Source organism: Canis aureus, chromosome 10 (assembly GCF_053574225.1).
Source record: "Canis aureus isolate CA01 chromosome 10, VMU_Caureus_v.1.0, whole genome shotgun sequence".
NCBI classification, from domain to species: Eukaryota; Metazoa; Chordata; class Mammalia; order Carnivora; family Canidae; genus Canis; species Canis aureus.
In genome coordinates, this window is record NC_135620.1 from 72,132,900 (window position 1) to 72,160,059 (window position 27,160).

A 27,160-nucleotide genomic window follows, 5' to 3' on the forward strand; every position below is an offset into this window, starting at 1 on the left:
GAAGAAGACAGCTGTTTATGAACAGGAGACTCTCACCAGACACTCAATCGGCCGGCACCCTGATAGACTTGGCAGCACCAGAACTGTGAGAAACAAACCCGGGTTGTTTATACCAGTATTCTATTCTAACCCAAACTAAGACAGCCAACTAACGAAGATAGGCAAGTAAGTGTTCAATGAATAGAACTTTCTTTCTTTCTTTCTTTCTTTCTTTCTTTCTTTCTTTCTTTCTTTCTTTCTTTCTTTCTTTCTTTCTCTTTCTTTCTTCCTTCCTTCCTTCCTTCCTTCCTTCCTTCCTTCCTTCCTTCCTTCTTTTTCTCATTCCTTCCTTCCTCCCTCCCTCCCTTTCTTTCTGATGTTGGTTCCTTTCTGACTATATTATGCCTAGGAGGAGAAGAGTCAGCAACACTGTAGGAGAAATCCATTCATCTAACCTCTACCTACATGCTTGTGGAAATGTAAATTCAATCATAACAAAACTTCTTGAAAGAGTATCTTTGAGCTTAGATTGCTGGAAGTTGAGCAGATCTCTAGGCACCTGAGTTGTTTGAAAAGATGTCCCTGTGCTTTGTTTCCCCATGTGTGTTAGAGTCAGGGGGTGGGTGGTGGTTGAGCCTATGTTGACCTCATAGGCACGCATCAAAACTAAGAAGTAGGCATATGTTTAACTGCTTATCTTTTACTGGTGTTCAGTTTCTCCCCTTCTCTGAATTCCCACAGTGCCCTACTCTCTTCTAACAGGTGCCATCCTTGCATTATGAAACACCTGACCTACATCCTTACTTCCTCAAGCAAGCTAGCTCCTGGGAGCTATTACCAGAATGTTAAAAATCTATAATGCCTCTTTATACTCATTACCCTCCCAGGTAACACATTGGAGGCAGTTCGTCTGCCTTTTAAAAGGAGACTCCAGTGGCTGAATGTCTCTCCATGACCTCAAGATCCAAGCTGCCATCACTTCTTGCCTGGAAAATAACAACAGTCACCCTTTTTGGGGATTTCTCCAGCCTCACTTCCACCCCTGTGGCCAAAACAATTTTTCTTAAAGAGCAAGCTTGGCATTTTACTCTGTTAACATTCTGGGGTGGCTCCCAGTTACTTCCAATATTGTCAAACTTTCTGTCCCAAGCTTTCAGAACCCTGCCTAGTTCTAGCTTTTCCTTCAACTTCTTGGGTCTATATCTTCATTGAAAGAGCTTTCAGGGGCACCTGTCTGGCTCAGTTGGTTGGGCAATCGACTCCTGATTTTGGCTCAGGTCATGATTTCAGGATCCAGGGATCAAATCCTGCATCAGGTTCTTCACTCAGTGTGGAGTCTGCTTGAGGATTCTCACTCTCCTGCTCCCTCTGCCCCATCATCCACTCACATGCTTTCTCTCTAAAGTAAATAAATAAACCTTAAAAAAAAAGTCCTTTCAGTCCATGGGGCACCTGGGTGGCCCTGTCTGTTAAGCATCAGACTCTTGATTTTGAATTGGGTCCTGATTCCTGGGTTACAAGATTGAGTTCCACTCTGGGCTCTGCGCTCAGCGTGGAGTCCACTTGAGAGTCCCTCTTCCTCTGCCCTTCTCCATACTCACACACTCTCATCCCATCTCTCTTAAACAAACAAACAAACAAACAAACAAACAAACAAATAAAATCTTGTATAAAAACGTGCTTTCAGCCCTTGCATGTGTTCTGTTTTCTCTTATTTCTGGACTTTTGCTCATGGTGTCCTATCTCATCCTTCCCTTCTGTCTGGTTTCTTCTCCCCATCCTTTGGGCTTCAGGCATCACTTTTTCAAGGAAGCATTTCAGAACTCCTCTAGGTTGTCTCACAGCCCAACAATAAGTTGCCCATTCTTGCCCTAGTATAGCCTGAAATTGAAATTGCTTTAGTCCTTCTTTACAACTTCCATTGGACTGTAAGTTCCCTGAGAGCAGGGAGCTTCTCACTCTAGTTGCAGGCCCATTGCCTGGCATGTAGTAGGGAATCAATAAGTACCGGTTGAGTGAATAAAGAGAGGTCCCCCAGTGACAAGAAACACTCCCCAAGCAGAAAGAGAGACAATAAGAATTTTTAATGCATGGAAAGTCCTGCAGGGACTCTGGGCAGACCCACAGGTAGCAGGAAGAGGCAGGGCTCCTGCAAACTCAATAACGTCTGGAAAAAAAAAAGTCATAAAGACCCAGGATTCCTCACTGCAACAATCCTCAGGGCCTCCTTCCTGATGCTGAAGAGGTCAGATTGTCTCTCCATAGGTCTCCTTCGGGGTCCATTGCAGGAAGGAAGCTGAGTGTGGCAGGAGGAAGGAAGAAGAGCAAAGGCCGCTTGGTCTCCACCTGAAAGCTCCTGCCTCGGGATTGACTGCCATCCATAAGAAAAAGTTTAAAAAGGAGAGACTTTGATAGAGTCAAATAATATCTTAGAAAAAATAAAAGAGAAAAACGGATAATTCCAGTGGTTACAAAGTTCTCTGCCGGCTATCCACAAGAGAAAGAGTTTGCTTTGGCCTTGCTGGCAAGCCTCATCTGCCAGGCCCATCCTCAGCTGTCCCCCAGCCCCCCCCAGGCCCCAGGATCCATGAGAGTACTGCTCCCCCTCCCACGGAGAGTCTCTGTGCTCACGGAGGGCAGCACCCTCCCTCACCGGCCCTTGGACTCCCCATACGTGTTTCGGGCCATGGACACCATCTTCTCCTCGCACGTGATTTTGGTGTCCTTGAGGATGCTGTACCACACCATACCCGCAGGCCGGACCTCCTCGCTGCGGCAGAAAAGGTAGGGCACGGTGTCCACACGGCTCTGGATGTAAGCGCTTCGCAGGAGGCTGGAGCAGTGGCTGCTCACCCTCTCCAGTCGCCGCAGGATCAGGTGGGCCTTCCTGAAAGGGAGGACGAGACAGTGATTAAGAGGTAAGCCCTTGAGTGATGGATAAAGATCAACTGAGAGATGAGGACTTCCTGTCCCAACAATCTCCTACCCATTCCTGGCCAGAGTGTGGGTATTTCAAACACCTATTCGAAAATCACCTCCGAATTTGTCCTCTTCAATCACGTCATGTGTAGAAAATGAAAGCGACATATAACCTTTTGAACCAGTCTTTTTATTTCTAAGATATGAGAGTCCCAGGAATTATAAGGTCACCAGTCTTGGGACTCTGACCAAGTAGAAATTATTATAATAATGCTACACAGAAATAGCAATCACAACTATAATCTACTGACACCTGCCACACTAGATGCAGAGTAAGTGCTTTACCAATATTTTAAAATCTTATGTAATCTTCACAACAGCCCTGACCATACTCTTCTTTCCACTCACATCAAATGCATGTGAAGCCAAGCTCAGAGAAATGACATTGCATGACCAAGGTCAAACATAAAGTCGGCCATTGGGGCTAGGCATTCAGATCTAGGCCTGAACACCCACATAGTCCCTCCCTAACTTCTGCTTTTGTGTTTCTCTAGTTTTCTCATATTCTTTCATTTCTCACAGTCAGGAAATTTGGAAATCGTTCATCAAATCCTTAATCTCTAGGTCCCCAAATCAGATTTCTCTGGGCATCTCATTTTTCTCACTTCTAAAACAGGGGTGATAGTCTTAGCATTATAAGTGGTGGTGAAGATTCACCATGAGAAATGCCCAAAGCCTGGCACAGAGTAAGCTCCTAATAAATGATACCTGTGATTATAAAGTATTGTTGTGATGGTGTCTTAGGGTCAAGGTCATACTGAGCACTCTAAGCAAGAATCACTCTGTCCTGTGGTGATCATCATTAGTAATGTATCTGTCACCCTTTAACTAGAACCAGAGAGGGCATCCCTCAGGAGGTCTGACAGCTGCATAGAAAAATCAAAGCTAGCAAGGATCTCCCAGATCCTTGGGTTTCTTGATGACAGCACTATTGACATTTGGGCCAGATAGTTCTCTGCTGTAGGGACTGTCTTTTAGGAAGTCTAGCAGCATCCCTGGGCTGCTTGCTGCCCTTTAAATACCAATAACACTCTTTTGGCCCAGTCATAGCAATGAAATTGTCTCCAGGCATTGTGAATTGTCCTCTTGGGGGTAAAAATTGCCCCAACTGGGAACCACTGACCTGGTCTGACCTACCCTTATTAAAGATGTGAAAACAAAGGCTCAGAGAGTGAAAGGGATGCCCTTTTCCTGGGTCATACCATATGTTAGCTTCACTGTCAAGGTGTCTGTCACCATGCGGAATCCAATTTTCTCTACATCCCAATACCTTCAAGATACCCAAGGGCTAAATGAGCAGCTCTCTCATGTTGTCCTCTCAATGCCCCTCTGAGACCCCAGGAGGGAGGGTGTTTTACAACAACAGACCCCACAAATGGGAGACTGTGTTAGGCACCTGCATGGCAGCTGGAAAAGGGCCTGGCTTCTGTGTGTGTGTTTTGTGGGCATGATTTATGAGGTACATTTCAAAAAGTCCTCTTTGTATAGTTCACCACTTGGGTGGAATATTTCCTGAGGTGCCAAGAATTCATAGCTTCATAATCACACTCGAGTTGCCACTCTGCCCACAGTCCTCTCTTCCCGCTGGCAGGCACCTCCCAAAGAGGAGCCTGACAAGTCCATCTCCTCCTGGTTTGAGCCCTTGCTCTGTTCTTTAATAGCTCTGTGTCCTTGGAAATCTACTTAATGTCTCTAAACCCATGTCTTCACTTGAAAGATGGAGCTGTTGTGAAGTTACAGGAGATAAAGTCATTGACTGATCATTTACTGAGCATTTATTTTACAGTAGGGTTCCCACTTTGGTGTGAAAGACAGACAGATGGAAAATTATAACACAAATAGCAAGAGTGATAAAGAGGAGGTGTAGGGGTTGAGGGGAGTACAGGAAGGTATCTAGGTAGGAGTGGGAATATCCAAGGAGGCTTCCTAGTAGACAGGCAACTTGTGTTGAGTCTCAAAAATGAGTTGGGGGTGAAAGATGACAAAGGCATAATAAAAGGCAGAGGTAAAGGCATAAAGATTAGAGATTACATAGGAGTTCTGAGGATTTATGGCTGGAATACCATGTGCAAGTGGGCACACAGTGGGGAAACTGGAGAAGTGGCAGGAGCCAGGCCATTGAAGCTTAGGATGTTGGTTGTACAGAATAATGGTACACCACCCAGGCTCTGGAGCATGACTGCTCAGGTTCAAATCCAGGCTCAGTCACTTACTAGCTCTGTGATATTGAGGGAATTGTTTAATCAAGTGTGACCCAGTTTCTTTATCCATGAAATGGATGAAATGGGAATAATACCTGTATCTGCCACAAAGCTTGTTTAAAAAAAAATGATGAATCTATAACAAACCTTCAACAAATGATATATAAATATATAACCACCTCCTATCAGTATCCTTATTTGTGTACCCGTGTAAGCCTAGAGCACCTTTGCAAGTCAATGGCAGGAGACAGAAATAGTAACAGCTTCTAATTTGGGGTCAGAGTTCTGGGTTGGAGACACAGTGTGTGCTCTGAGAATATAAAAAGAGGCCACCTAATCATAAATTTGGGGGCTTGGAAATCTTCCCAAGGGTTGTAACGTCTGCATCAGGACTTCAATGACAAGACAGGTTTTTCAGATAGATGGGTGGCAGAGGAAAGAGCCTACCTAAAGTTAGATAAGAGAAAAAATGAACCACCAGTGCTTTGAAATAGAGTGAAGAACGGGTGAGAGACTAGTCAGTTTGGCAGACATCAGACCATTAAGGCTCTTCAAAGTCATGGTGAAGTATTATACTTTGGAGGCAATGGAGAGTGACTGCTGCAGACAGTCACAAGAAACAAGCTACAAATATAAAATGAGGTTGGAAAGGGAAATTCCTCCAACATGTCCAAAAGCTTTGCCCCCAACGGCCCAGCCACGTCCTCAAGGAGAATCCTGGAACTCAACTGAACCAAGTTGAATGGATGGGAACACTGAGGTTTGGAGTGAGAAAGTCGTTTAAGAGAACAACTTAAATTAGTAACAGGGGCAGAGCAGGAACCAAAGCACCTGACTGTACAGAGCCAAATTGAAATACATGAACCTGGAGTCACAGATTCAAATCCTAGCTCTATAACTTAACAGCTCTGTGGATCATCAGCAAGTTCTTTGATGCCACTCTTCGTTATGGCATCAATAAAATGCAGGTGATTGCAGTGTTTTGGGGAGACAGAGATAATCTGAGTAGTTTGCTTACTCCTAGTAAATGTTAGCCAAGATCCAAATAGCATACTGTAGTAGACAGGACACAGGCTTCAGAGGCCATTAGAGTGGTCACTTCTGCTCTGTAAGTCTGTCTGCCCATTTGTAAAATGGGATTAGAGATGCTTATTTCTAGTGCTGTTGTTAGCCTGAAATGAAGTGCCTGCCCTAGGCATCCAGCACAGAAGTCTGTACACAATAGGCACTAAACCTGTGTCAGTTCACTTAACTATCCCTGTTCTTTTTCCAGTGCACACACTGCCTCAGACCTTGGCTTGCATTTAGTCAACAAAGACAGGAGAAGTCAGGAGGTGACGCCATGGAGAGAAGGGTTGGAGGTGCTCAAAGGCCAGAGAGGAGGAGGCAGGAGTGAGAGACCAAAGGCGAGACTGCTCGGCAATAAATTTGTAGGCAATGGAGAAGCATAAATCAAAGGCCAGGCATGGTCCAAGCTTTCCCTGGAGAGGGAATCGTAGGTCAGAGTGACCACTTTTCTCAAATACCGGAAATGAAATCTTCCTCACAGAGACAGGACCCAGGCCCACTGGAATAGGAAGCCAAAGGTAAAGGAGTGACACCACACATTAATTTATGGTTGTATTAGCAAGCGAGACTGAGACAGGAATGGCTTGTGGAGGAGTCAGGGGCTGAGTTCTGATGCCACTTCTCCGGGAACTGTAGAACCTTTGACCGATCATTCTATTCCCAGCACCATTACCCAATCAGCTGTTGACACAGTTAGTGGATAGAGACCTAATTTCTAAGGGGGCCTTGGAATGGAGAGGGATAAAAAAAGAGGCAGTAAGGAAACATTCCTATTGGCCTCTCTCCCTCCTCCCTATCTCCTTGAGTTGAGCTTAAATGTCTCTGTGTTAGCTGACCTCAAGCTTAATGAGAGTTGAGGGCATGACGTGGTTGCACAAAAATGGGACACAACCTCCAGAAGCAGATAGGGCAGATTAAGAGAAAGAATGACTTCATTCATATTGCCCTGGTCAGGCCACATCTGGAGAACCCCAGTCACTTCTGGTAAGAGGGACCTGTGCAAACTCTAGTCAGATCATGATGCTGAAAATTGTCTTAAAAGCAAGTCTTAGGAGAAAGTGTGGGAAGCAGGAATGGAATGTGTCCACAGAAGGGAGATATTTAGGCAAATGGTTGTGTTGTCCTAATAAATAAAGGTTGTGTGTGTGTGGGAGGGGTGGAAACTGAAACTAAATATAATCCTCGCCACAGTTCTAGAGTTATACTTTAGTCCCAATGTTTAGGTAGTAAAAGTGAGCTCAGGCTGGTCATATAATTTGACCAGGGTTAACCATGTGGAAACAGCATCTAGACCTCTGTTGCAAGGCACCCCAGTGTTATCAATGACATCACCTTCAAATTAACAGAAGGCAAATGTTGACTCAATATAATTAAAAAAAAATAAAACTGGAGCCCTCTGAATATAGAATGGATCCTTCCATATTTTCAGTGGGCTTCCTTCCCTGGAGATGATCAAATCAAGTATGTTTTAGAAAGGAGTTTTAGTCTGTTTGGGCTTATGCAACAAAATACCACAGGCTGGGTAGTTTATAAACAACACAGATTAGTTCTCCGAGTTCTGAAGGTCAGGAAGTCCAGGCTCATAGCACTGGAAGACGCAGTGCAGTGGTTGGTGCGAGGTAGCCTCCTGGTCCATAGACAGTCCATTCTGGCTATGCCTTCACATGGTGGAAGGGGTAAAGGATCTCTTTGATGCCTCTTCTGTAAGAGTGGAGATTCCCATTCAAAAGGGATCCATTCTCATGACCTAATTGCCTCCCAAAAGCCCCATCCCTAAATATTATCACCTTGGACATTAGATTTGGGACCTGAGAATTTTCAGGGATACAATATTCAGACCATAGCAGAATCTAATAATTCTGAATAATGTAGAAGTTGGAGAAGATTTGTGTTGTTTTGTTTTCTTTCAATCTAAAAGGAATTAGGGGCTTTGTTCACAGAGAAATGCCATCTGATGGGCATCTGATGAGCACTTCACAACAGAATCTGGTGTGACACAACTGTAGAGACATGGAGTTCCTCACGGGAGAGGACCACATGTGTTGAGGTTCATGCTTCAAAGTCATGCCGAAATTTCATCTTCAGGAAGTCTTCCAGATTTTCCCAGCTATCATAAGCCATATTCCCACCCACCCCCCTTTTGCTACTGAATCCTTTTGTTTCTCTGTTGTGATACATACTATGTTCTGCCTTAGTTGTGTACTTATCTTGGGATGCAATGTGCTATAATGGACAGGATATTGGTTTTAACTTTGCATTTTGAGGTTAGTTTAAATTTGACCCCTGATAGTTACTAGCTGTGTAACCCTAAACAATTCAATTCAATTCCACTGATTCTCCAGTGCTTACTCTTCAAAATCGATGGTTCAGGAGATGAAATGACATATAAATGACTGGGCCCATAATAGGAGCTCGACTAATATCTCCCACTGCTTCTTGGACTGTGTGGAGTCCCCCTGTTTCCCAGGTCCTGGTTGCACAAGAAGAAGGAATAACAAGGGTAAACTGGCTTGAACTGAGGAAATTCTCAGTCCCTAGCTTTTAAAATCCAGTAATTCTCTTGCAGGAATTGATAAACAGAATGAAATGGCACAAGAGCATCGATGTGGACCTAGGGAAGTAATCTGGCAAATGGGCAAAATGTTTATATAGATTTGCTTATAATAGCAAAGCATTTGGAAGAAACCTTGTTGGTCTTTAATAAAAGGCTCAGTTAACATATGATACATTCATAAAATTGCATGGCTAAAGGGCCCTCCCAGATAACATATGCATCCAGGAGAAAAGACTTGTTAAGTGTAAACAGGCAGATACCAGAATCTAGTATACATATTTGTTGAACATTTCAGAATTGGTGGAAATAGGGCTGTGGCTGTAGATGCAGGTATATCCATAGGCCTGTACCAGCATCCCTATTCATGTGCACATCCATGGAATACCTGTATCAACATCTGGAAAGCACAGGGCTAATGATTTTATCTCTGGGTTGGGATAATGGGATTCAGAGGTGCAAACTGTTCACTTTCCATTTTTTAAAAAGATTTTATTTATTTATTTATGAGAGAGAGACAGACAGACAGACACAGGCAGAGGGAGAAGCAGGCTCCATGCAGGGAGCCCGATGTGGGACTCGATCTCAGGTCTCCAGGATTACGCCCCGGGTTGAAGGTAGGCACTAAACTGTTGAGCCACCCAGGGATCCCCACTTTCCATTTTATGTATACACCCACATCATGCAGATGTCATAGAGTAAGAATTATTTTTAGAACAAAATACAATAAGGCATTTCCATTTCGAAGATAATGTGTATATAAACATATATTTTATAGTTGGTGTGATGAATTTGTGCAATGAAACCATGGTTTTATGGATTCCCAGTTGTTCACTGGGGTCATTTTCAGAATAAATACACATCAAATCTAGCCTTGGACTACTCCCCCCAAAACAGAAAACCTGCAGTACAAATACTGCCACCTGGTTATGTATCTTCAACACCAGGTTTGAAATGTGATTCATAAGATAAACAGTGAAAATATTTATATTTCATCCTCTTATTCTCTCACAAGAAACCACAAGACCTGCCCCAAAATCCATTCCTTAACTGAGGTTGAGTTTGACAGAATGTCAACTAACCCAGTGGTTTCAGTGTGGAATGGATATAGACTTCAAGACAGCAGCCAAACTTGTTATACCATCAGTGGGAACAATGATCCATGGGACACTTGTTCAAAGGCCTACTGTGTTTTGTTTGTATTTATCCACTCTAAGGCAACTTAAGTTACATGAAATGCCACCGACTTAATAGCAGCCTTTTAAGGAAAGAAGAATGTAACACTTAGCGTGCACATCCATTGTACACTGTCCATCCTGATTTCAGAAATGTCAAAATATGCAGAAAAATTACAAGTGTCTCTGAGATCCATAGGAATATGGCCCTAGAAGCCTAAGTGTGCTTTTGTTCCCAATATCCTAGAAATTCCAAAAGACTTAATCCATGATAGCTTAAGGAAAGAGCTAATATTATCTTGACCTGCAAGAATGTACAGTGACATCAAATTTGCTTATTTTCTCTCTGGACACAGAAACCATGGTTCATAGAAATGTGCCAACTCTCCTCAGATGGGAAAGGCTTGTCTTGCTATGTTGAGAAAAATCCCAGGCTAAACCAAGCCTGTGACGATGTCTGCAATCTATTAGCAATGTCTGCCATGGAAGAAAGAGGGGCTGAGATAGTAAATATACTATTATTAGTCCAGAGAGATGAATTCGCTGAAACATCTCTTCTGTGCTTGCTCTCTTCTTTCTACTCTATCATTTTAGCCAAATGTAGCTGAGAGGATCGAGAAGCCCAAGAGTGGTCAAGGGTGTTCTGACTGAAGGCAATTCTGGTCCTTAGCCACCTATGAGCTCAGTTCCTCACGTCTCCTAATAGGAACCGTATGGCTGGGACAGCCGGCTGTCAGCAGGTCTCCTCTGAGCAGCTGTTTGTGACACCTGTGGCTGCCACGGGAACCAGGATCTGGAGGCCACTGGCCTGATAGACTTCCTAGGCAGAGGTAAGAGATGCCCTTTTATCACTAAGCTACATGGAGCTATGTGACTACAGATATAGGGAGAGGTACAGAATATTTTGGGGTTTGGTGATTAGGGCCAAGAGAATCCTAATAGAGTTCGTCCCATGGCATAAGTCCTCCTGGGAGGAGCTCTTAACATCCTGACCAGCCTAGGTCCCTGAGAATCAGGGTGTGCTGAGTGGAGGGGAAAGGACAGTCTGAGTGTGCCTCTCTGCCCTTTATGAGCTTTAGGGATTTTGGTTCCTTGGCTTCCCAGCTGGAAGGGGACTTTGGAGCCCAGCCCTTTTATGTTACAAGTGGGGTCCAGAATGGCAATGGAATTTGTCCAAGGTCACACAGCAAGCAGATGGCAGATGTAGGACAGGAACCAAAGGTTCCTGGCTCCAGGGCAGTGTCTTGCCCTCTCGCCTTTACACTTTGCAAACCCTTCAGAGTCATGGCACATTTACCCAAACTGCTCCTCTGTTTAAGACCTTTACCTGGCTTTTGGGAGAGAGAACAATCTCCTGAACAGAGCTCACAAGAGCCATCATGATCTGCCCTCTGCTGACCTCGCCACCTTGGTTCCCCCACCTCCTCACCTTGAACTCTCTGTTCCAGTGAGATCTGTACTTCTTGGCTCAAGTGTATCCTCTTAACGACCCACCCCAACACTCGTCTTTGCACTGGCTGTTCCTTGTGATGAGAACATCCTCTCCCTTCTGCCTGGAGGACTCCAGTTCATCGTTTGACACTAGGCACAGACCTCATGTTCTTCCCTGTGGATCATTCTTTGAGGTCCAGGTCTGGATCAGCTGTGCCAGCTATTGCCATCTAGGACCTTATCACTCCCAAGTGTGCTTTTGGGAATAGCAACAGGGGCATCACCCCAGAGCTTAATAGAAATGCAGAATCTCAGGCCAATCCTAAGCCACTAAGTCAATTTGAAACTCAGCAACACTCTCAGGGGATTCTCATGCACATTCCAATTAGAGAAGCCCTCTGCTGTAAAGCAAACTCCCTGCCCTCCTTTTTATGGCACATGCTTCCTATCGCATTTCATTACAACTGCCTTCAGACTTTTTCTTACTAGATGCTGCTCCCTGTAAAGGCAGGATCTATCTTCTTCATTCATATATTCTCCAGCCCATAGCACAGAGCTGGGCACATAGTGGGCACATTAAATGAATTAGTGAATAAATAAATTAATGAAGTGTGGTCTCCTCAGCTCTCTCAGTATTTGCAAGGACAATACATTTTTTGATTCCTATTTTTGAGTAGGAAAGACCTTAGAGTTCATGGGATTCAATTGTTTCCAACTGTGACCCACAGATCTTTGAGAGCTCAGAGAGACCTAAGGGTCCCTTGGGACTGGGAGAAAGAGTAATTTAATGGAGACCCATCAGGTGGGGCTCCAGGCCACCCTCTCTAGCTTCTACCAGAACAACCGTTCAATCTTCTGAGCCACAAATCCACTCATCCTGTTATCCAATTATTTAACAAGTAGTTATTTGGCACTCACTTAGAAGAGAGACTAGGACATAAAGAATCACTAAGTACATATAAGCAGACATCGTAGTGCAGAAGAGAGAGAACACAATGGTAAACACATAAGCAACACAAGATACTGAGACTAGTAGGTATGATGCAGAAAATTAAAACATGAGGGTGTTGATTAGGAGAACAGGTAGAAATTTTAGAGGATTCTCTGAGAAAGTACCATTCTAGTTAAGACCTGGGGGTTATATATAAGATCTATTTAGAAAAAAAAATTACTGCTAAAAAGAAAGGGTACCTCTGCCCTAGTTCATCATCATCATTTTAAAGATGAGGAAGCTGAGGGCCAAAGAGAGAACCAGAACCCAAGGTAGCCCAGTGAGGATAGATTAGGATGCAGCTATCTTGATCCCTGCTGACATGCCCATGTGGGATGTTAGCGGAATCTCATATCCTCCCCCAGAGACTAGACAGACTGAGAAGGGAGGAAACTGGGTGACACCAATCTGGGTTGGCGGACAGTGACTGGTGACGGGTTGGCTGGAGGTTACTGGGTTATCACAGTCCATTACCAAGTGGGTTGTCCTGCCTCTGTGGGAGGCCAGGCACCCTTTCCAGAAGATTTATGTTCTGGAAGGTCATAAAGGAACCCAGAAGGTTGTAAAGACAAAGTCAGGAGCGGAGCTCTGGTTTAGCTTCCACCCAAACTCTCTGAGCCCTGTGGGAAAGCCCCATAAAGTGGGATGCCTTTCCCTGTCCATGGGCAAGATGGCAGCCCGGATGACTCACACAGTGGCTTTCATCTGGGGCTCTGGGCTTCTGCCTGTCTGCCTTCTTTTAGCTTTTATCTAAAGAAGCTTCCTTTCATGTGAAAGAGAAAAAGTTATAGTCCAGGACCCAATGGGCAGATAAGGTCTATTCCAGGGAGAGATCCCTTTTATCCCTGACCAGGCTCTCATCCGTTCCCTTGAGGGCCTCCAGTCCTTGGAAGGATACTGCCAGTGTTGTAAGGGCTCAGAATGAGAGCTCAGGGCAGAACCAGCCTCCATATCAAACTATGCAACTGTAGGCAGCTCATTTAACCGCATGGGGCCCCCAATTCCTTATCATCTGCAAGATGAGAATATCCTACTTTGCCCAGTTTACAGGGTAATTTTAAAGCTTTTTAAAGCACAGAGTGCCACTGACTAAGTATTTCAGCAAGTCAGGCAATTCTCTCCCATGCTACCAGTACTACCCTGCCCCAGAACACCACGCTATCTCCCCCGGACGACTGTAAGAGTAGCCTCGAGGGCCTCACTACCTCCCTCCTGTCTTGACCCCTCTTGAACGTCTAAGCTCCCAACTGTGGTCAGAGGGATCTTTATCCCTCCCGAAGATCTGCTAATATCACCCCCTTGTGAAAAACACTTGAAAAGCTTCCCATTACCTTAGGGAGATAATCCAAATAATTTAACCCTACTTACAGGGCATTCAGGACTGGCCCCTACTGACCTCTCCCTTCTTATCTTTTATCACTCCTGCTGTCACACACTTTGCTCCAACTATAGGGAAATTCTTTCAGTTCCTCTACACATAGTGTTTACCAAAGTGTAGAAGGGGTTCCCCAGGGGCAAGAGAAAGGATTTTAGGTGGTGCTACAGATAATCACAGACTCAGCATTAAACAACAATGAATCACCCTGGGAAAGGCAGTCAAATTCTCTTTTTCATTCTCTTCCTCTGCTCCAGATTACTTTAAAAAAGAAACTCTTGGTTCAAGACTGTGTCCTCAGTACTCCCTAACACTTGCTAATCTCCTTTTTAAATGCAGAGCCTCATGCTCTACCAGGATTGAAGAGCATTGTTTCTTGTTATTATTTTTTCCCTTCCATTGTATCAAATGTTTACATTTACCCGACTCTGAGGGGATTTAATTTTCTATTAAACATGGATGGTACTACTCTTCCCTTTATAAAATGATACAGTGTTTTCAAACAGATTTTCAGTGAGATGTAAATCTATGAAATACCAAAACAAAAAGTGCTTACGGCATGGTGATATGCCCAAAATAATAAAAGCGGCAGGCAAATGATGAAAATTTGAGGAAAACCCTGCCCTAAGGTGACATTATCTCCTTTGTATATTTCTCAGGCTGGTCACTCTGCCCCAAACTCTCCAAACCTCTTCTCCTTCCTCTTGTCTGACCCCTATTCATTCTGTCAGTCTCAGTCTCAGCCGCTGGGAAGGCTTCGCTGGGTTACCTAGACCAGATGATTCTGCTGTGCCTCCCCAAAGGGCCCTGTTCTGTGCTCATTATACTTACCATTCCTATTCTTTTCAATTGCTTGTTTAATTACCTCCAACAGTGAGCTTATCCGTTTTTGTCACTGCATGGTCAACAACCAACTGGTAAGAGGTGCTACTAAGTAAGTGATGAATGAATGAATGAATGTTGTTAGGTGCAAGGCATAAAAACATAACCACTACTTCATATACTACTTTATGAAGCTTCAGAAGATAGTGATTGTCTTAGGTACGTTTGCGTCCTCCATGGTTCCTAGCACAACGATTGGTACAGTCACTGCTGGTGATAAAGATCATGTCTTAATACACATTGAATTTAGGAATGTATTTAGTCATGGTCACTAATGGACTTTATTCTAGAAACCTCAGAGTTGTTCTTTTTTTTTTTTTTTTAAGGGGGAGAGAGGACGGGAGGGAGAGAGAGAGAGAGAGAGATAGAGAGAGAGTCAGGGGAATGGGGAAGAAAGAGAAGGAGATAGAGAATCTCAGGCTCAGGCAGGCTCCAATGTAGAGCCTGATGCAGGGCTTGATCTCTTGACCCTGAGGTCATGACCTGAGCCAAAATCAAGAGTCGGACCTTTAACCAACTGAGCCATCCAGGTGCCCTTAGAAAACGTCAGATTTCTTATGGAAGTGGGAGGAAAGCCCTAGATTAAGGGCCATGAGCCTGCCGCTATACCCTTTCACGGTCTTGGTTAGGACAGATCTCCTCCAGGAGTTCATGGTTCCCATCTCCAACACTAAAGGTGGAAGGTGGGTAAGGGGAGTAACTGAGGGAAACAGTGCTGAATGTCTTATCTGACATTCCAGAAGTCTGAGAAGCTAAAATTCCAAGAATCTGTCATTCTCTCTGCCCCTTTCCAATTTCTCACCCTGACATGACTAAGGTAGATGACACTCTTATTTAGTTGACAAAGCCATTGTTAGCCTATGGAATAAAGACTCTCATAAATTCAAATAGAAGCCAGAAGGATCCACCACTCCATTCACACTCACACACTGTCCATACCTGGGCCCAAGCTCATCCTCACTCCTCCAGACAAAGTCGCCAAACTTCTCGTAGTGAGAGTTGTAGTGATGCTGGACTCGGAACAGCATTGAGGCCGAGACCTCCATCAGCGTGTTGTAGGCAGTCTGCTGCTCCTTTCCACTTGTATACCCATTGTACAGATTGTAGATCTTGTCTGCTATCTCTGAGGGGGAGAAGTGCAGGCACGGATCACTGGACAGCAGGAAAAAGTGAGCATGGAAACACACCTTGCAACAAGGAAGGCACATTTGTGCTGGAATTCATGTGTGTGATATTCAAGGGCCGACAGACTATCAGCTGCAAATAGCAATGTCTATTCTGGGGATGTGCTGGGAGGATGAAATTAAAAAGTGAACGTAAAGCACTCAACACAGGCCCTGGCACAGAGTTAGTGCTCCTAATTCGCAAGCTTTGTTATTAACATATATTTGGTATCCATGATTTCACATAAAATTCCAAACAAACGCAGAGGCTTAAATCTACTGTCTTGGGCTCATCTCAGCAGTCTACTTCTATCTCCTCTCTGTAGTTTTTCCAACATAGTTCTGTGATCAGGTCTAAGAAGTTTCCATTCAAAACACCTCTCAGGGATCCCTGGGTGGCGCAGCGGTTTGGCGCCTGCCTTTGGCCCAGGGCGTGATCCTGGAGACCCGGGATCGAATCCCACGTCGGGCTCCCAGTGCATGGAGCTTGCTTCTCCCTCTGCCTGTGTCTCTGCCTCTCTCTCTCTCTCTCTCTGTGACTATCATAAATAAATAAAAAAAAAAATTAAAAAAAAATCTTAAAAAAAAAAAAAAAAAAAAACCAAAACACCTCTCAAAGAAAAACCAGACTCTTCTGCTCACCATATATGGCAATTTCTGCTCCTTCAGTTGTTCCTAGAAATTGATGTAACTTAAAGTCATCATGGGTAGCTCCCTTTGAATGGAAGGCCCGTTCTTTCATCTGTGAAGACTCTGATCAAAATTTATGCACATCCCCAAGTCATTGCTAACAGTGATTGCCTCTAGAAGAATCTGGGGGACTCAGGTTTAGGATGGAAGGAGCATTTAGTTCATAGTATTTCCACTCTGGTTTTAATTTTTCTGTCTTTTTTTTTAACCATACGCATGTGTTATTTTAAAATAATTATGATGATGATGATTATTATTATTAATCATCATCATCATCAATGATCAGGAAACCATCTCGAACCTCCTTACCTTTGAGATTCGATAGCTCCTCAACAGGAAGACTATTTCCTCTTGTCTGGTAGCATACAAAGCATGTATTATGGAGCTTATTATTGAGCCATTTGTAGAAATGTCTCTCTCTCTAGAGAGACTAGAATGTGAGTTCCTAAAAGGTGAAGAGCATGTCTCTTCTGCATTGCTTGTGTACCAGTGCTCTTAGAAGACATTTGCTCAACTTGAAGTGAACCATCAGGTTCTCACAGTCTACACCAGGTTTTTGCCAGTCCTGCTATGGACACTTCATCCTCATGTCAGCTAAGAACTAAGTACATGGTGGGTCTGACTGACCAGTTCTTTTCTTTTCTTTTCTTTTCTTTTCTTTTCTTTTCTTTTCTTTTCTTTTCTTTTCTTTTCTTTTCTTTTCTTTTCTTTTCTTTTCTTTTCTTTTCTTTTCTTTTCTTTTCTTTTCTTTTCTTTTCTTTTTCTTTTCTTTTCTTTTCTTTTTTTCTTTTTCTTTTTTTTTTTTTTTCCAGGTGCCTGATGCTTACAGCTTTACGGGCCAGGAGCAGCATAAAGGTTTAATCCTACTTGCCAACTCAGATAGTCACTGCCTATAGATCAATGCTGAGGGGTCTGAGGCCACCCCTAGACTAGATGGAGATGCATGCTGTGATGAGCTATTGGTACCTGCCATGGGCTTAGTGGTGGAGTGGTCTATTGTCACTCACATGCCAACCCTAGCATAAACAGAAGTGGAAAAAAGTGGTCTCTAAAAAGCCTAGGCTAAGGGGCAGGACATAGTCATGGCGCTCTGACTCTCCACCACTCCTTGCCTCTAAGTCAGAACACAGACACATGCTTGAAAGAAGGGCAAGTCTTTCCACTGGCTAAGATCTTGCTGGTCAATCTCAACTTCCTTCATGGCTTTGATTAATTTAGTTCCCTATTTCTTCTGTCCTCTTAGTCTCTTCACACTTTGTTCAACTTGTGCCAATACGTGTATGAGGCAGGAAAGGGGTAGTGGTTAGGGACTGTTGGGTATAGAACTTAGAGAGGAAATATGGGAGTTACCTGGGAAGTGAAGAAATGGATAACCCACCTTCTGCCTTATTGTCATCCACCAACGGACAGGCTGTCCTCAGGGTCACTGTGCTGAGCTCTGAGTGCCTCCCTCGTGTATCCACAGCATACAAAGTGAACCTGTAGCAGAGCAAGAAAACAGAGTACTGGGTTGTGGCTTCAGAGAAGGCTCTGGAAGTTGTAAGGTGGAACACGAAATCATACTGTAAGATCAGCAGTCAAAAGGTGTCAGGGATGCTGAGACTACAAAAGAAGAGATTTTGGGGAAAAAAAAAAGCAACTGTGAAGCATTTATTGGGCACCAAATGCCTGCTGGGCACTTTGCACTTACTCTCTTATTTTCCAAGTAGGCAAGTCTGGAAGGTGGGGATTAGTGTCACCTGCACCTCAGTGAGGAAACTGAAATTTGATTTTACATCTTCCTGTGGTCTCACAGTTACTTAGGGACAGAGCAGTCTGAGTCCTGGGCTTTGGAAGTGAACCCCAGAGTTACCTGGCATGGCTGGACATGCTCATTTACATGTTCTTTCATTCATCCACTTAACAGTTACTGAGCATTAACTGTGTGCCAGGAGCTCTTTTATCCCTGTACTGCATGAGCTGCGTACTATGACTGCATTTTATCAAGAAGGACACTGGTTCCAAAGAGGTCATGTAATTGCCCTATTATTTATTACATATTAAGGAAGTAGCAACAGGGGACCAGAACTTAGGTCTGCCTGGATCCAAAGATTAGATACCTAACCACACTGTCAAATCTAATTCCACCTTTTATCTTTCATTAGCTGGCTTGGAGTGCTGGCAAAGGTAAGGAAGGGTGGGGCTGTCCCTAAAACATAGGTCTTAAGAGGCCTAAACATGGGGTATGTTGGCCGCATCTTCATTAAAAAGCTAATCTATTCATCTGCTTTCTGGGTTTTTGGCTTCCACCTTTGGTATAAGAACAACAGCACTGTGATGTGGGCACTACATCTCTCCTGTTGTATCTCAGCACTGTGAGTGGAGCTCAGTTGTAGGGCTTACTACCTCTAGTACTGTGTTAGCCAAGAGAAGCAGTGGTGACAGAGGAAGGAGCCTGGTCTTGAAGACAGCCAGACGTGGGCTCACATTCTATTCTATTCTCTTCCCTTGCTCTGTGACCTCAGTTGAGTCACTTCTCTGTGCTTACTTCATCTCTCTGAATCAGGCATCTCTAAAGGCTACATGGGTGAGTTATCATTGAAAAGCCTTACAGAGGCGTTAGAAGTAAGATGACAAACTCCAGGAAGTGAGAATGAGCCAGCAGCAGAGTAGGGAGGTAGGGACAGTCCTGGGTAACACTGCGTAAGCACTTACTACCCTCCCAGCAACCCATCTAGAAAGCAGCAGAGGCGGGATCCAAACCCTGGTCTGCGGCTCCCAGAGGGAGTATATACCTATATACCGCAGCTCGAGTACAGCAATGTCCTGGCACTTACCAGGGCTGGGTATGGATGGGAGGTACTCGGTAAATATCTGAGTAAATGAATGAACCCGAGCATATCACATCTCATTTCCTAGTCATTTCTACATCAACAAGATGGGGATAATTATAGAGACAGTGCATGACTGTCTCAGAGATCCCATAGAGTGATACACGAGAAGTGGCTTGTAAGCTGCAGATTTTTATAAAGACCATGTAAACAGCACGGATTTGTACAAGAGTACACATTTAAAAAATGCTTTCTTGGAGAAGAGGCGATGCATTTCAAGTGAGGGTAACACGGAAGGATGTAGTGAATGGAATATGTGAATTAGCCTCAAAACATGAGGAGTCGGAAACTTTTTTTAAACACGACTTTCCCACTGGCCACTGATGTTTCCATGGCACTTCTGTAATACACTCCACCAAGAGGGTCTAGGGTCACCTCCCTGCGTAGCCAAGCAGCATGAATAACAGCATGCCGGGGAAGAAGCCGCCTTAGATTTTCAAGTTACGAAACCTACATAGAGGGGCCCCTGGGGGGGCTCAGGGGTTGAGCGTCTGCCTTTGGCTCAGGGCATGATCCCAGAGTCCGGGGATCAAGTCCCACATTGGGCTTCCTACAAGGAGCCTGCTTCTCTGTCTTTCATGAACAAATAAATAAAATATTAAAAAAATAATAATAAAACCTGGGAAGAATCCTTGCTTTCCTCAGCTGCTGGCTGAGTATTCTCTGGGCTTCAGTCTCGGTAGAGAGGGTGAAGCTATCCATCCCTCACAGGTTTGGGGCCAAGACTCAATGATACAACGATAGATCAGGCCTGGCTCAATCTTTGCTCCCCAAAAGGTAGCTTCTATTTGTGTCATTAGAGTAAACCAAATGTGTCAGTGGAGGCCTCGGTGTGGAGGAGGCCTCAGGCCACCCTGCTGGCGGGGGCGGAGGGGTGGAAAAAGAGGAAGATGTCAACCTCACAGGCCTGGGTCAAAAGTCACAAGGCCAAGCGCTTTCTGCCCGGCTCAGCTGTAATTGTAGAACTGTTCCAGAGACACATCTGAAAGCTGTTAGGGGACCCGGCAGGGCTTGGAGGGGGCTTTTTGTGAGGGGAAGAAAGTGGCGGCCCCTCATGTGGAGAAGGAGAGCGAGCTAGAGACCGAGAAGCAGACGTAGGGACACACCCACACAGCAGAGTGGAAAGTGGGGATGGAGAGAGAGAGGGTGCAGGTGGACCTCAGGGTCGCTCAGGGGATTCAGGAAGGGTGCCAGCTGCCTTCACCTCAGTTCTTCCATCTTCTCTTTGCCCACCGGAGCAGGCTGAGGTCCACCGATAATCTGAATTAGAGCCCCTGAGCTATCACCAAACTCCATATCCTTATTTCCACGTGGGGAAACGGAGGCCCAGAGAGGAAAGATGCTTAATAAAATCAGAGTAGACGTTGGCTTTTCTGACCCCCGCCCCGGTGCTCCTTCCATACACTATCCTGCTTCTGGTACCACTGGCTGAGTTAGGTCCCACTGCACCTACGGGAACTTTTATTACAAAAGAGGTAGCTCCAAGGATGGAGTGGGATGGGCGATTTAGGAACTGGAGTTCCAGGCTCAAACCCTATTCTTTTCTCCGACTTTGTTTTAGGGGAAAGAACAGTGGCCAAGGTGCCTGAAACAAACAAAATGAACACACACACACACACACACAAATACACAGAACAAACCAGTGGTTTTCAGAGGGCTCGGGTGTAAGGGGATAAGCAAGACAGGTGATGGGAAGTAGGAGGCATGGCCGTCCAGTTATGAAGAAGTCAGGGGATGAAAGGTCCAGCATGGGGAATATGGTCGATGGCATCTAATAGTGTTGCCTGGTGACAGAGGGTAGCTACCCCTGCATGATGTAGAGAGTTGTTGAATCACTACGTTGTACACCTGAAACTAATGTAATATAGTGTGCCAGCTATCCCTGAATTAAAAGAAGAGAAAACTGAGCCCTTGTCCCAGGTTTTCCACAGACTGAGGCCTGGGAGATCTTGGATGACTCTTCCATGTACTGCGATTTCAAAGTGCGGGCAAGTGCCTTGGGATTGACTACACAAATGCAAAGTATTATTTAATGTTTCTTCATCACCCTTGGAACTAAATCCAAATCCCTTACCAGAGGCTCAGTGCAGCTCTTTGATCTTCACTCGTTTGACTGTCCTAATATCACTGAACCTCAAACTCTGGCTACACATCCAGCCTCGTTTACCGATCTTTGCTTCCTATTCTTGTTTCATAGTAGAACCATAGCGAACCGCCAATGGTTCCATGATATGGAATCTACCTCTGGACCTTTGCACATGACTACACCTCTGTGTGGCTCATCCTTGCCCTTCCCCAGTTGACCCCTTCTACCTTGTGCTTGGAGCATCAGTGGAGCCCCATCTCCTCCAGTAAACCTTCCTCTGCCCACGGTGCCCTGTTACAGCACATGCCGCACGACTAGGTCAGTGCTCATACACTTCTCACTTGCCCCCAGGAGTACGCATCTTCAGGACTACGGAATACGGCACTGCCCATCTCTATCCACCCACCGACATCTGGTGCTCAGACATCTAAATCACGCGATGCTCGGCAAGTACTTGCCAGAATGAATGACATACTGAATGAATGACTCAATCGACTAGGAAGTCGTAGTTCCCCTGTCTGGAAATCAGCTTCCCTGTCTGTGAAATGAACAAAAGGGGGTTTGGTTGAAAGGTCATTATAAGAGATAGAATGACAGAATGGCTGAACACATGAGCCTGGAATGAGGCTGTTCGGTTTTAAATTCTGGCTCCCCATTTATTGCCTGTGTGAGGCCTTGTGTCGATGTACTCACCTGTGAAATAGGAATCATGATATTAAAACCCACTGTATAGCGTAGCTGCCAGAGTAAAAAGCGACATGGGGAAGTGCTCACTATGCTGCCTGGCATGTGCTGACGCTCAGCGAGGGACAGTTGCGGTGTCATCATCAATAGTTATCATGAGACTGCACGAGGCTCTGAGCACCCCTCTCCCCCGTCTCCCCCAGACATCTAGAAGAAGTCATCCTAGTGGAAATCAGAGGAGAGTGGGTGGAGAGGAAGCTGTTGTTGGTCCCATCCAAGACCTCCAGACCCCCTCGCAGCAGGGGTGAGAGAATGAAACCGAGAAGTTAATTGGCGGTGAGAGCTTCTCACGGATCTGACAGGGGGTAAGAGCTGGGATGGAGCCCCAGAGGCCCACATCAGGACCAGGTCCCCGAGAGTACGGGAGAATGCGTTTGAAGTCTCCAGGCCAACGCCTGCTCTTCCCCAGCCGCCACATGATTTAGGCATTCTGGGGAGGCAAAAGTCTCCTCGCTGATTTGAAGGGAAACAGATGTTTCCAGGCCAGAGGCCCTGGTCTTGTAAAATGCTCCTTCCCCCCACACAGCTTTGGCAAACAACTTCCCAGTTAGTCTAAACCCCACCCCCACTCCTACCCCCACCCCACTGCCCCACACCCAACCTACCATCACTCCCCTCCCCGCCATTCCCGCCACAACGTGGCAGTCGATGTGGTGGGAAAAGCAGAGTCCCAGCTCCGGCTCTGCATCTGAGCAGCTGGCCGGCCAGGGACACCTAACTGCCCTTCTCCGATGGGCCTCAGTCTCCCGTCTCTGTGGTGAAGAAACTCAACCAGTATCACTCTAAGGATAGGCTAGATCTGACATGTTAGGGATTGAAAAAAAAAAAATTTGTTTTCCTCTGAAAGAGTCAGTATTAATTGTTCCAGATCTTTCCTCATTGCAGTCTATGACAAACAGCATGGGATTGCATATCAAACTGCGCTGGCCTTGAGTCTAGCTAGACTCTATCAGCTACCGGGCAAGTAGTGACTTAACTGTGGGCCTTGGTTTCCTTATCTGTAACATGGGACCAAGGTTCCATCTCACAGGGTTGTGAGAATTAAATCAGAATTTAATCCCCTCACCCACATTTTAGGTTTTTTATGAATGAAACTCAGTGTCATACCTCTTCCCTTGGATGACCCAGAATGCACAGAACAGTTGTGCTCAGAGCAGGTGTGTGATAATGTCTTCAAGTGACTACTGGTAGGAAGGTAGCTAGACACCAGGCAGCCCAAAGACTCGGGTTCTTGGTGTGACTCTTTACCATGGGCAAGTTAATTAACATCTCCGTTCTTTAGTGTATCCTGTCTTTAAAATGGGGATGATAATAAAAATAAAGTGTGGACAATAATATTACCTCCTTCAAAGGGATGTAGCACACAGAAAGTGCTAAAATAAGCGTCTGCCACTATTCCATGTGTGTGTTTGAATTATTAATCTCTTCCACGATGGTTCTAAAAGTGAGCTCCCTCCCCCAATTCTTTAGCTTTGCTCTCACTGAGAGGTGGGGGTTCTCTGTCCCTCCACTTTGGATGCTGGTGGCGTCAGGAATGTTTGGACTAATAGAGCTCGGCAGAAGGGATGCTGTATGACTCAGTCTGGATCATAAAAGGCTGTGCAACTTCTACCTCTCTCGCTGGAACCTGCTTGCTCGCAGCCCCAAGCCTCCATGCAAGACATCCAGCTACGCTGAGGCCACCCTGGAGTGAGGAAGCCCAGCCACATGGAGAAAGTGGTTACGGCAGGCATGTCAGCAGGCCTGGTGTCCGGGTCATTCCAGCCCAGGCCCCAGCTGGGTAAGTAAAGGAACCTTCAGGTAACTGCAGCCCAAGCAGTCAGGTCGCTCATCCTGCCACTGATGCTCCAGACTTCATGAAGTAAAGACAGCCAAGCCCACTGTGCCCTGTCCCGGGGCCTGACCCACCAAATCCATCGGCATAATCAGATAGTTTTGTTTTAAACCACTCAAATTTGGGGTCATTTATTACATCATCGAGTCTCACAAGTTCCAAGCATCTACAGCCAGGGTCGGCAAACCACGGCCCACGGCCAAATCTGGCTTGCCGCATGTTTCTGTAAATAAGGTCTTAATGGAGCACAGCCACACTCAGTTTCTTAAAATGTATTTTCTGTAGATGCTTTCACACTACAGTGGCAGAGCTGAGTAACTGCAGCGGAGACCACCTGACCCATAAAGTCTAAAATACGTACTATCTGGACCTCTTGAGGAAAGCTTGAGCTAAAGTTTTGACAGCATCTTGTATAAATCATTTATTTACGTTATCTCCTTTGATCCCAGGGTTAGGCATCCTTCCTGCTTTAGACAGGCTCAGTGGGCTCAGGTGACGTATTCAAGGTGACGCAGCTCTCCTGACCTCAGGTCTAACGTCACAACTACTTGCTGAAGATCTGGACTCCAGTCTGGACTCTGACACTGGACAAGCACTGTGATGTGCTCTCAGTTTCCCAGCCTGTGAAGTGAGAGCATTGGTATGAACTGGCTGACAAAATTCGGATGCCCAACGTCTTCCCCAGTGGGGTGCTGGCCGTCGAGAGTGTCAGAGTCAGACCTGAGAATGAACAGTGAGGGGTTGCTATGGAGCCCTGCTCTGATCTCCGTGCAGCCCACCTCCTCCCCAGGGCCAAAAACCAACCTTTTTATCTCCCAACTTGGGCTGATGACTCGTGCTTTCTGCCAACATAAATATTTAATTCCGGTGCCCAGCACAGAGAGACCGCCATGGTATTAAGGACTCCAGTCCTGGTTTCTACTTTCAAAACAACCCAGGCCGAGGCATGACTGGGAGGCTGTGCTTGGGACCAAAGGTGAGGCGGCCCGTGGCTGTACTCCAAACATCAGCTCCTACCACTTGCACTCCCTTCAACTCCTCCGACTGCATGAGCACACAGGTAAAGAATCAGGGGAGTGGGGCGGGGGGCCAGGGCAGCCAGCAGAGAGCTCTGGGGTCCTGGGGGAAGCCCCAATCTGGAACCAACATGGGTGCTAAGTTTAAGCACAGGCAACAACAATGTAGAATAAGTACTAGACATCTACTGCTGTGCCTGTCAAAGCCCCCCCCCCCAATTCACTCATATGTGAACATTACTATAATCTTCATAGTGCCAACAATACCAGACCTCAGCAATGAATGATTATAGTAATGGTATTTAAAATTAAATAAATATAAATTGATTTGAAATTAAAGTGTGCTGCAGTATCCGACTGAGGAGTGAATGATCCTCACGGCTGTGCCACCCACTGTATGCCTGCTCCCAGCAGAACACCTGCTAGGTGCCCGGCACTCTCCCAAGCAGGATGAAAATACTTAATGGGCAAGAAGAGTGTGGGCCTTGCTTTCCAGGAGCTCACAGAAGAGCAGGGAGATGGAGATGGTCAAGTGAACAAGAAATGGGATGCAGTGCTAGGAGCACCTCAATAAAAATTAATTATTGTCTTTACGTTTCCTTCAAGTGTGCTCTTTCTTCCTTTCTTAAACCAATGGACTAAGCTATGGATACACATTCGAGGACTGTCTGGATCCATGGTCAGCTGCAACTTACAGGGAATGCCAACTACCTATGAAAATCACGTTCTCTTCTACCAGAAAAAAAAAAAGAACCATAAACACACACACACACACACACACACATACACACACACACACACACAAAAGGGTGACAATCCTCATACCCCCCACCCTGAAAGCCTTAGAGGAGTGAACATGCCAAAGGATTTTAATGTATAAAACTAGGTAAATGGTCCATTTGAGCTTGTTCATTCACCCATCAAGTGTAATCTGACCTCTCTTGAAAGGGAAATTCAGGTTTTGTCTTCCTTCCCTTCTTCTTGCCTGTCCCCTTACTTCTCCTTCTCTTTCTTCAGGGAGTGGCTTACATGACAATACACAGTTAGACTGACCATTGCTCCTAGTTGGAGGATGTTCTTCTTGTAACAGGCTGTTTTAGGGCAAAGCAGACAAATTTTATGGTTTCAAATCAAGGAATGAATTAAGCATGGAATGTCTTATTATTCCAATTCAATTTATATTCCTGGGATCTCTATATTCCTGTGGCCCTTTTCTTATGTCTTTATTATATCCCAGACAGCCTCTATAATACCCAGATAAAATCAGTAATTCTTAAATGACTTCAGTTATAGGAATTTTTTACAGGGAAGTATAACTTACAGATATGTGGCAGTGAGAGACAGAGGGCATGATGTGGAGTTTAACTTTGTCTTTAACTAGCTATGTGGCTTTGGTCAGATGATTTGACCTCTCTGTAGCCTGGATACTATTGATAACCCCACAGGGATACTGTGAGGACCAAATGTTCATTATGGATGTGAAAGTGCCTTAGAGACCCCACACATTTCCTGGGCACTCACTCTATCAGACTCTGTGCTGGGGGCTTTTACACAGTTGTCTTCTGTTCTCTTTAGAATTGCCTAAGGAGTGTGTACTATTAAATCCATTTTACAAGGAGGCAAATGAGCCACGAAAATTTGAATTGACTTTTCCAAGGCTGCACAGATAGTTCAGCCAGGCCCCCCAGCATAGGTCTCCCAACTCAAAGTTCCTAGTGCTATTTCCAAATAGATACAATTGGTAGGTATTCATTGGTCCCAACTGGGTCTTGAGTCACAGTTTGGAGGAACTTAGAGTTCATGAGGAGGATGAACTCCATGTTCCCAACTTTTGACAAGGAAGAGCTCTCCGTACAGCAACACCATCACCCGTCATCCCCTTTCAACCCTGACATTGCTCCTCTTTCTGTGTCTCACCATGAAGTCTTTCTCTTCTTCCTTGGTGCCTTTTAAAATTGCAAATTGGCAAATCAAGGTCAGAGAAGAGGCGGCCAAGCAGAGGTCCCCAACTTGGCTTTACCCTTGGATGTTAAGTCATCAAATACTTTAGGCAGGATGGTTCTTAACTACTTCAAGCTAAGCTCAGTCTCCACCTGATGTATGAGCAGTATTTTCCCACAGGTTG

At 45.2% G+C, this 27,160-nt stretch overlaps 1 protein-coding gene and 1 long non-coding RNA gene across 8 annotated transcripts in view; one reads left to right on the plus strand and one right to left on the minus strand.

Moving 5' to 3' along the window:
* Positions 1 to 2,044: 2,044 nt before the first annotated feature.
* The window catches only part of ASTN2 (astrotactin 2), an 850,745-nt gene continuing 825,629 nt past the window's right edge, over positions 2,045 to 27,160 (minus strand). For all 7 annotated transcript variants that reach the window (XM_077913090.1, XM_077913089.1, XM_077913088.1 and 4 more), the window contains 3 exons: positions 17,864 to 17,964; positions 15,572 to 15,755; positions 2,045 to 2,866 (listed from right to left, as the gene is read on the minus strand). In XM_077913090.1, coding sequence (XP_077769216.1) covers positions 2,629 to 2,866; positions 15,572 to 15,755; positions 17,864 to 17,964 — 523 coding nt within the window. In that variant the 3' untranslated portion in view covers positions 2,045 to 2,628. The remainder of the gene's footprint in view (positions 2,867 to 15,571; positions 15,756 to 17,863; positions 17,965 to 27,160) is intronic.
* Positions 10,689 to 25,629, plus strand: LOC144322732 (uncharacterized). The gene is made up of 4 exons (XR_013388371.1): positions 10,689 to 10,783; positions 21,793 to 22,490; positions 23,656 to 23,965; positions 24,469 to 25,629. It is a non-coding gene; the product is annotated as an uncharacterized LOC144322732 (long non-coding RNA).